Below are 11,356 nucleotides of genomic sequence, written 5' to 3'. Positions count from 1 at the left end.
CCCATTTTTATTTATTTTTAACACAGAATGACCAAAAACGTAAAAACACTACATTACCCACAATTCCGAGACTGAGCTGCCCATTTAATTTTTTAATTTTTAAAAAAAAAATTTCAACACAAAATGACCAAAAACGTAAAAACACTACATTACCCACAATTCCGAGACTGAGCTGCCCTTCTTTTATTTTTTATAATTTTTTTTTTTTACAGTAAAGTCGAGTGACTTTTTTTGAGTTAGTGGTCCAATGAAACGGCGGCGTGACTCGTGACCTTGAAGGAGCAGACGCACATTTATGTGAAGAGGATGTGAGTTGTGCCGAGTCAGCATGAGACCAAAGTTGTGCGTCTTCTGGCCAAAAGGGGAAACGTGGCGTGTGTGGAAACTTCCTCCTTCTGTGAGGTGAAGTTGCCCACAGACGGTGATGGGTGTGGGGTGGTGAAGTCAACTTCCTGTGGGGGAAAGTTTGCTTATTAAAAAATGTTTAAATAAAAAACCCTCGCCGTGCGTCACTTCCTTTGCGATGTGGTCCCACGCTCTGTCTATGCACATGTCAAACTCCCGCCTGCCATCAGAGCACCACAGATCATCAGATGGCTCACACGGTGCCATCGCCTCTTCTCCTCCTTTGGCTCGTCTGCCTCTGTTGCCACGCCGACGGTGAGTTTCCTCACGCCGTGACCCTCCAGGCCTAACACTTCCTGACCCTCTGACCTTGCTTTCAGGAGACTACACCACCAACTGTCCTACGCCAGAGACCATGGTCAGCCCGCGTGAGTCCGCCTCTCTCGGCCGGTCTCTGTCCTCCGTGTGGCTCACCTTTTTGATCTTTGTGTCCTCTGACAGGCTGTGAGAATGTTCTGGAAGACTGTCTCAGCGGGAACCTTTCCTGGACCAGGTAAGACCGGCCAAGGAAGCCATTTTGATTCCAAAAAATTCTGACTTAATTTGTTGAATTGTGTTACATTGTGAAGTGAAGTGAATTACATTTATATAGCGCTTTTTCTCAAGTGACTCAAAGCGCTTTACATAGTGAAACCCAATATTGTGCATGAAAACATCAAGTTGTGTTTATTATCTGTGAAAACACTTTAAACATCACAAATTCAGTCAGCCATTTTGAATATGTTGTAACAATGTTGTGTTGTGTTATGTTGTAACAATGTTGTGTTGTGTCATGTTGTAACAATGTTGTGTTGTGTTATGTTGTAACAATGTGGTGTTGTGTCATGTTGTAACAATGTTGTGTTGTGTCATGTTGTAATAATGTTGTGTTGTGTCATGTTGTAATAATGTTGTGTTTGTATAGTAACAATGTTGTGTTGTGTCATGTTGTAACAATGTTGTGTTGTGTCATGTTGTAACAATGTTGTGTTGTGTCATGTTGTAATAATGTTGTGTTGTGTCATGTTGTAATAATGTTGTGTTTGTATAGTAACAATGTTGTGTTGTGTTATGTTGTAACAATGTTGTGTTGTGTCATGTTGTAACAATGTTGTGTTGTGTCATGTTGTAACAATGTTGTGTTTGTATAGTAACAATGTTGTGTTGTGTTATGTTGTAACAATGTTGTGTTGTGTCATGTTGTAACAATGTTGTGTTTGTATAGTAACAATGTTGTGTTGTGTTATGTTGTAACAATATTGTGTTGTGTCATGTTGTAGCAATGTTGTGTTTGTATAGTAACAATGTTGTGTTGTGTTATGTTGTAACAATGTTGTGTTGTGTCATGTTGTAACAATGTTGTGTTGTGTCATGTTGTAATAATGTTGTGTTTGTATAGTAACAATGTTGTGTTTGTATAGTAACAATGTTGTGTTGTGTTATGTTGTAACAATGTTGTGTTTGTATAGTAACAATGTTGTGTTGTGTCATGTTGTAACAATGTTGTGTTGTGTCATGTTGTAGCAATGTTGTGTTGTGTTGTAACAATGTTGTGTTGTCATGTTGTAACAATGTTGTGTTGTGTCATGTTGTAATAATGTTGTGTTTGTATAGTAACAATGTTGTGTTTGTATAGTAACAATGTTGTGTTGTGTTATGTTGTAACAATGTTGTGTTGTGTTATGTTGTAACAATGTTGTGTTGTGTCATGTTGTAACAATGTTGTGTTGTGTCATGTTGTAATAATGTTGTGTTTGTATAGTAACACTGTTGTGTTGTGTCATGTTGTAACAACGTTGTGTTGTGTCATGTTGTAACAATGTTGTGTTGTGTTGTAACAATGTTGTGTTGTCATGTTGTAACAATGTTGTGTTGTGTCATGTTGTAACAATGTTGTGTTTGTATAGTAACAATGTTGTGTTGTGTCATGTTGTAACAATGTTGTGTTGTGTTATGTTGTAACAATGTTGTGTTGTCATGTTGTAACAATGTTGTGTTGTGTTGTAACAATGTTGTGTTGTCATGTTGTGATAATGTTGTGTTGTGTCATGTTGTAACAATGTTGTGTTGTGTCATGTTGTAATAATGTTGTGTTGTGTCATGTTGTAACAATGTTGTGTTGTGTCATGTTGTAATATTGTTGTGTTTGTATAGTAACAATGTTGTGTTATGTTGTAACAATGTTGTGTTGTGTCATGTTGTAACAATGTTGTGTTGTAACAATGTTGTGTTGTGTCACGTTGTAACAATGTTGTGTTGTGTCATGTTGTAATAATATTGTGTTGTGTTATGTTGTAACAATGTTGTGTTGTGTCATGCTGTAACAATGTTGTGTTGTGTTATGTTGTAACAATGTTGTGTTGTGTCATGTTGTAACAATGTTGTGTTTGTATAGTAACAATGTTGTGTTGTGTCATGTTGTAATAATGTTGTGTTTGTATAGTAACAATGTTGTTGTGTCATGTTGTAACAACGTTGTGTCGTGTTGTAACAATGTTGTGTTGTGTCATGTTGTAATAATGTTGTGTTTGTTTAGTAACAATGTTGTTGTGTCATGTTGTAACAACGTTGTGTCGTGTTGTAACAATGTTGTGTTGTGTCATGTTGTAATAATGTTGTGTTTGTATAGTAACAATGTTGTGTTGTCATGTTGTAACAATGTTGTGTTGTGTCATGTTGTAACAATGTTGTGTTGTGTCATGTTGTAACAATGTTGTGTTTGTATAGTAACAATGTTGTGTTGTGTCACGTTGTACAGTAACAACGTTGTCAGTTGTAAGAAGTTGTGTGTAGTAACAATGTTGTGTTACAGGTGTTACAAGCAGCACATAGTCAGTTGTAAGAAGTTGTGTGTGTGTGTGTGTGTGTGTGTGTGTGTGTGTGTGTTACAGGTGTTACAAGCAGCACATAGTCAGTTGTAAGAAGTTGTGTGTGTGTGTGTGTGTGTGTGTGTGTGTGTGTGTGTGTGTGTGTGTGTGTGTGTGTGTGTGTGTGTGTGTGTTACAGGTGTTACAAGCAGCACATAGTCAGTTGTAAGAAGTTGTGTGTGTGTTACAGGTGTCTAGTAACAATGTTGTGTTACAGGTGTTACAAGCAGCACATAGTCAGTTGTAAGAAGTTGTGTGTGTGTGTGTGTGTGTGTGTGTGTGTGTGTGTGTGTGTGTGTGTGTGTGTGTGTTACAGGTGTTACAAGCAGCACATAGTCAGTTGTAAGAAGTTGTGTGTGTGTGTGTGTGTGTGTGTGTGTTACAGGTGTTACAAGCAGCACATAGTCAGTTGTAAGAAGTTGTGTGTGTGTGTGTGTGTGTGTGTGTGTGTGTTACAGGTGTTACAAGCAGCACATAGTCAGTTGTAAGAAGTTGTGTGTGTGTGTGTGTGTGTGTGTGTGTGTGTGTGTGTGTGTGTGTGTGTGTGTGTGTGTGTGTGTGTTACAGGTGTTACAAGCAGCACATAGTCAGTTGTAAGAAGTTGTGTGTGTGTTACAGGTGTCTAGTAACAATGTTGTGTTACAGGTGTATAGTAACAATGTTGTGTTACAGGTGTATAGTAACAATGTTGTGTTACAGGTGTATAGTAACAATGTTGTGTTACAGGTGTATAGTAACAATGTTGTGTTACAGGTGTTACAAGCAGCACATAGTCAGTTGTAAGAAGTTGTGTGTGTGTGTTACAGGTGTATAGTAACAATGTTGTGTTACAGGTGTTACAAGCAGCACATAGTCAGTTGTAAGAAGTTGTGTGTGTGTGTGTGTGTGTGTTACAGGTGTTACAAGCAGCACATAGTCAGTTGTAAGAAGTTGTGTGTGTGTGTTACAGGTGTATAGTAACAATGTTGTGTTACAGGTGTTACAAGCAGCACATAGTCAGTTGCACACCAGCACGTCGAGGGAAGCCAGGCTTTATTTTCCTTCAAGTTGAAACATCCAATCAGGTGAGAGAGTCTTCTTCTTTGGCCTTCATTTGATTGACAGGTTGTCATTTTGTCTCCAAAAGAGCAGAAGAAGTCACTTTATGTTGACCTTGAATGACCTGAAGTGTGTTTGATGAGTAGTTCATGTCCCTGCCAAGAAGACATCCCACTAGTGTCTCAGTATATGTCGGGAAATCATTCCCTCCCTCAGTGAACCGCAGCTCTCCCCGGGCCGGCAGCACTCGTGCGCGCTAACATGCTCCAATTTAGACTTTTTCAGGTGATAGTAGATTTGTGTTTTTGCCATAAAAAAACAGAGTTTTCTTTGACAAAAATGGCATAAAACAAAGCATAAAAATATAATAAAAATGTGTAATGGACAGATCTGAGGTTAATCTAGTCATTTAAGTGTTAAAGTAAAAAAAACTAAATAATACAAAAAAATGTATGACTTATTTTTAACACTTTTATGAGTTTTGGGTCCCTGAAAATGTTAGTGCGATTTTTTTATTTTTTTTTTACTGTCATTGCTCAAAAAATAATAATAAATCAAAACCAATGTTGTTATGAATTATTGATCTTATTTAAATCTTCAAGGACTTCACATCAAATATTATATTTTGAAATATTTGGGGGGGGGAAATATTGCATATTTTTGTGTTTTTGCCACAAAAAAACAGAGTTTTCTTTGACAAAAATGGCATAAAACAAAGCATAAAAATATAATAAAAATGTGTAATGGACAGATCTGAGGTTAATCTAGTCATTTAAGTGTTAAAGGGAAAATAAATAAATAAATGTACAACTTTTTTTTAACACTTTTATGAGTGGGACCCTATGATCCCTGAGAAAGTTAGTGCGATTTTTTTTTTTTACTGTCATTGCTCAAAAAAAAAATAATAAATCAAAATCAATGTTATGAATTATTGATCTATTTAAATCTCCAATGACTTCACATCAAATATTACACTTTGAAATATGTTTTGGGGAATATATGGATTGTGTATTTTGTGTTTGGCATAGAAAATAAGTTTTATTTGACAAAAAGGGGCAGAAAACCAACAACCAAACAAAAATAATAATAAAAAATATATAATTAACGGTTGGATCTGAAGTTAATATGGAGATTAAAGTGTTGCAATAGAATAATTGTATGTCTTGAATTATAATACTTTTATGAGTGAGGCCCTTTTGGATCACAAATCATTAAAAAAAACTTTCATTTAAAAAAATGATAATAATTAATTAAAATCAATGTTGTTATGAATTATTGATCCTATTTAAATATGACATATTTTGTGGTGTTCCCATGAAAAACAGGGTTTTGACAAAAATGGCATATGTAAATATATATATATATATATATATATATATATATATATATATATATATATATATATATATATATATATATATATATATACTTATTTTTAAACATGTTTTTTTTTGTTATATATTGTATTTTTATTTTTATTTTTTTTGACTTGATCTTATTTGACGTGGTCCTTTCCCTCTCCTTGACGTGGTGGTCAGGTGGAGGTGCGTCCCACGGTGGATCACGACGTCCGCATGCCGTCGTCGGCCCTCCAGAGAGCGGCGAGTGCCGAGGTGGTGAAGGAGGTGAAGGTGGTGAAGGTGGTGGTGGTGGTGGTGGTCACCGTGCTGGACAGCAAACACTTCCAGGTAGAAGAGAGGCAGGTTGGCCAGGTGATGCCTTCACAGGCGCTCGGTTAAAAGCAGTTTTGTCGCCTCTTTTGTGGAGCCTCCAAGGAGGAAACGTGGAAGACGAGTGGGAGCGACACACACCGTGTTGGGGGACACCGTGCTGGTGGTGCAGGCAGGAAGTTCCCCGCTGCAGAACCTCTCGGAACCAATCATCATGTCCTTCAAGCACAACAACATGGTGACACACAACACACCACAACATAGTCAAACACAACAACATAGTAAAACACTACTACAACAACATAGTCAAACACAACATCATAGTAAAACACTACTACAACAACATAGTCAAACACAACATCATAGTATAACACAACTACAACGACATAGTAAAACACTACTACAACAACATAGTAAAACACAACTACAACAACATAGTAAAACACAACTACAACAACATAGTCAAACACAACTACAACAACATAGTAAAACACAACATCATAGTATAACACAACTACAACAACATAGTCAAACACAACTACAACAACATAGTAAAACACAACATCATAGTATAACACAACTACAACAACATAGTCAAACACAACATCATAGTATAACACAACTACAATGACATAGTCAAACACTACTACAACAACATAGTAAAACACAACATAAGAGTATAACACAACTGCAACAACATAGTATAACACAACTACAACGACATAGTAAAACACAACTACAACAACATAGTCAAACACAACATCATAGTATAACACAACTGCAACAACATAGTATAACACAACTACAACGACATAGTAAAACACAACTACAACAACATAGTCAAACACAACATCATAGTATAACACAACTACAACGACATAGTAAAACACTACTACAACAACATAGTAAAACACAACTACAACAACATAGTAAAACACAACTACAACAACATAGTAAAACACAACTACAACAACATAGTAAAACACAACTACAACAACATAGTAAAACACAACTACAACAACATAGTAAAACACAACTACAACAACATAGTAAAACACTACTACAACAACATAGTAAAACACAACTACAACAACATAGTAAAACACAACATCATAGTATAACACAACTACAACGACATAGTAAAACACTACTATAACAACATAGTAAAACACAACTACAACAACATAGTAAAACACAACTACAACAACATAGTAAAACAATACTACAACAACATAGTAAAACACAACTACAACAACATAGTAAAACACAACTACAACAACATAGTAAAACTACTACAACAACATAGTAAAACACAACTACAACAACATAGTAAAACAATACTACAACACCATAGTAAAACACAACTACAACAACATAGTAAAACAATACTACAACAACATAGTAAAACACAACTACAACAACATAGTAAAACACAACTACAACAACATAGTAAAACTACTACAACAACATAGTAAAACATTACTACAACAACATAGTAAAACACAACTACAACAACATAGTAAAACACAACTACAACATCATAGTAAAACAAAGCACACAACTACAACAATGTAACAAAACAAAGCACACAAGTACAACGTAACAAAACAAAGCACACAACTACAACAACGTAACAAAACAAAGCACACAACTACAACAACGTAACAAAACAAAGCACACAACTACAACAACGTAACAAAACAAAGCACACAAGTACAACAACGTAACAAAACAAAGCACACAAGTACAACAACGTAACAAAACAAAGCACACAACTACAACATCATAGTAAAACAAAACAAAGCACACAACTACAACATCATAGTAAAACAAAACAAAGCACACAAGTACAACAACGTAACAAAACAAAGCACACAACTACAACATCATAGTAAAACAAAGCACACAACTACAACAACGTAACAAAAGAAAGCACACAAGTACAACAACGTAACAAAAGAAAGCAGACAAGTACAACAACGTAACAAAACAAAGCAGACAAGTACAACAACGTAACAAAAGAAAGCACACAACTACAACATCATAGTAAAACAAAGCAGACAAGTACAACATCATAGTAAAACAAAGCACACAACTACAACAACGTAACAAAAGAAAGCACACAAGTACAACAACGTAACAAAAGAAAGCAGACAAGTACAACAACGTAACAAAACAAAGCAGACAAGTACAACAACGTAACAAAAGAAAGCACACAACTACAACATCATAGTAAAACAAAGCAGACAAGTACAACATCATAGTAAAACAAAGCACACAAGTACAACAACGTAACAAAAGAAAGCAGACAAGTACAACAACGTAACAAAATAAAGCAGACAAGTACAACAACGTAACAAAAGAAAGCAGACAAGTACAACAACGTAACAAAATAAAGCAGACAAGTACAACAACGTACCAAAAGAAAGCAGACAAGTACAACAACGTAACAAAATAAAGCAGACAAGTACAACAACGTAACAAAACAAAGCAGACAAGTACAACAACGTAACAAAAGAAAGCACACAAGTACAACAACGTAACAAAAGAAAGTAGACACGTACAACAACGTAACAAAAGAAAGTAGACACGTACAACAACGTAACAAAAGAAAGCAGACAAGTACAACAACGAAACAAAAGAAAGTAGACACGTACAACAACGTAACAAAAGAAAGCACACTAGTACAACAACATGGTGGTGTGCTGTGTTTCAGGTGGGTGAGGGCAGGTGTGTGTTTTGGGAGGAGTCTGCCCAGGAAGAAGGGACAGGTAGACCTCATGTTGTGATAGTCAGTGGAGAACAACAACAACAACAACAACACCCACATGTATTTCTCACAGTTCTATTTGGTGTTCAGGCTCCTGGAGCTCAGACGGCTGCGACACCAACGACACAGGAAGTCACTTTGTGTGCCGCTGCAACCACCTCAGCTTCTTTGCTGTACTCGTGGTAAAACACCTTCCTTTGATCAGTCACACCTCCTAACAAACACAACATACATACATACATACATATATATATATATATGTATATATATATATATATATATATATGTATATATATATATATATATATATATATATATGTATATATATATATATATATATATATATATATATATATATATATATATATATATATATATATATATATATATATATATACATATATATACATATATATACATATATATATATATATATATATATATATATATATATATATATATATATATATATACATATATATACGTATATATATATATATATATATATATATATATATATATATATATATATATATATATATATGTATATGTATATATATATATATATATGTATATATATATATATATATATATATGTATATATATATATATATACATATATATAGAGCTGAGCTGCCACCTTACCGTGGTAGAGGAGTTTGCGTGTCCCAATGATCCTAGGAGCTATGTTGTCCGGGGGCTTCCATGCCCCCTGGTAGGGTCTCCCAAGACAAACAGGTGCTAGGTGAGGGATCAGACAAAGAGCAGCTCGAAGACTTCTATGGAAATACAAGAACCGAGACTCAGATTTCCCTCGCCCGGACGCAGGTCACCGGGGCCCCCCTCTGGAGCCAGGCCCGGAGTTGGGGCACGACGGCGAGCGCCTGGTGGCCGGGCCTGTCCCCATGGGGCCCGGCCGGGCACAGCCCGAAGAGGCAACGTGGGTCCCCCCTCCAATGGGCTCACCACCCATAGCAGGGGCCATAGAGGTCGGGTGCAATGTGAGCTGGGCGGAAGCCGAAGGCAGGGCACTTGGCGGTCCGATCCTCGGCTACAGAAGCTAGCTCTTGGGACGTGGAACGTCACCTCGCTGGGGGGGAAGGAGCCTGAGCTAGTGCGCGAGGTGGAGAAGTTCCGGCTAGACATAGTCGGACTCACTTCGACGCACAGCAAGGGCTCTGGAACCAGTTCTCTCGAGAGGGGATGGACTCTCTTCCACTCTGGCGTTGCCGGCAGTGAGAGGCGACGGGCTGGGGTGGCAATTCTTGTTGCCCCCCAGCTCAGAACCTGCATGTTGGAGTTCAACCCGGTGGACGAGAGGGTAGCTTCCCTCCGCCTTCGGGTGGGGGGACGGGTCCTGACTGTTGTGTGCGCTTACGCGCCAATCAGCAGCTCAGAGTACCCACCCTTTTTGGATTCACTCGAGGGAGTACTTGAGGGTGCTCTCCCGGGTGATTCCCTCGTTCTACTGGGGGACTTCAACGCTCATATTGGCAATGACAGTGAAACCTGGAGAGGCGTGATTGGTAAGAATGGCCGCCCGGATCTGAACCCGAGTGGTGTGTTGTTATTGGACTTTTGTGCCCGTCACGGATTGTCCATAACGAACACCATGTTCAAGCATAAGGGTGTCCATATGTGCACTTGGCACCAGGACACCCTGGGCCGCAGTTCCATGATCGACTTTGTAGTTGTGTCATCGGATTTGCGGCCTCATGTTTTGGACACTCGGGTGAAGAGAGGGGCGGAGCTTTCTACCGATCACCACCTGGTGGTGAGTTGGCTGCGATGGTGGAGGAGGATGCCGGACAGACCTGGCAGGCCCAAACGCATTGTGAGGGTTTGCTGGGAACGTCTGGCAGAGTCTCCTGTCAGAGAGAGTTTCAATTCCCACCTCCGGAAGAACTTTGAACATGTCGCGAGGGAGGTGCTGGACATTGAGTCCGAGTGGACCATGTTCCGCACCTCTATTGTCGAGGCGGCTGATTGGAGCTGTGGCCGCAAAGTAGTTGGTGCCTGTCGTGGCGGTAATCCTAGAACCCGTTGGTGGACACCGGCGGTGAGGGATGCCGTCAAGCTGAAGAAGGAGTCCTATCGGGTTCTTTTGGCTCATAGGACTCCTGAGGCAGCGGACAGGTACCGACAGGCCAAGCGGTGTGCGGCTTCAGCGGTCGCGGAGGCAAAAACTCGGACATGGGAGGAGTTCGGGGAAGCCATGGAAAACGACTTCCGGACGGCTTCGAAGCGATTCTGGACCACCATCCGCCGCCTCAGGAAGGGGAAGCAGTGCACTATCAACACCGTGTATGGTGAGGATGGTGTTCTGCTGACCTCGACTGCGGATGTTGTGGATCGGTGGAGGGAATACTTGGAAGACCTCCTCAATCCCACCAACACGTCTTCCTATGAGGAAGCAGTGCCTGGGGAATCTGTGGTGGGCTCTCCTATTTCTGGGGCTGAGGTTGCTGAGGTAGTTAAAAAGCTCCTCGGTGGCAGGGCCCCGGGGGTGGATGAGATCCGCCCGGAGTTCCTTAAGGCTCTGGATGCTGTGGGGCTGTCTTGGTTGACAAGACTCTGCAGCATCGCGTGGACATCGGGGGCGGTACCTCTGAATTGGCAGACCGGGG

At 39.0% G+C, this 11,356-nt stretch overlaps 1 protein-coding gene across 1 annotated transcript in view; it reads left to right on the top strand.

The window, feature by feature from the left end:
• The first annotated feature begins 225 nt into the window (after window positions 1-225).
• Window positions 226-11,356, top strand: part of LOC133662202 (adhesion G protein-coupled receptor G3-like) — a 23,491-nt gene continuing 12,360 nt past the window's right edge. The window contains exons 1-8 of the mRNA XM_062065982.1: window positions 226-660; window positions 726-773; window positions 847-898; window positions 4,228-4,315; window positions 5,828-5,977; window positions 6,057-6,197; window positions 8,676-8,730; window positions 8,820-8,911. Coding sequence (XP_061921966.1) covers window positions 594-660; window positions 726-773; window positions 847-898; window positions 4,228-4,315; window positions 5,828-5,977; window positions 6,057-6,197; window positions 8,676-8,730; window positions 8,820-8,911 — 693 coding nt within the window. The 5' untranslated portion in view covers window positions 226-593. The remainder of the gene's footprint in view (window positions 661-725; window positions 774-846; window positions 899-4,227; window positions 4,316-5,827; window positions 5,978-6,056; window positions 6,198-8,675; window positions 8,731-8,819; window positions 8,912-11,356) is intronic.

The sequence above is a fragment of the Entelurus aequoreus genome, linkage group LG02 (genome assembly GCF_033978785.1).
Source record: "Entelurus aequoreus isolate RoL-2023_Sb linkage group LG02, RoL_Eaeq_v1.1, whole genome shotgun sequence".
NCBI classification, from domain to species: domain Eukaryota; kingdom Metazoa; phylum Chordata; class Actinopteri; order Syngnathiformes; family Syngnathidae; genus Entelurus; species Entelurus aequoreus.
This window is presented reverse-complemented; position numbering and strand designations above follow the sequence as displayed.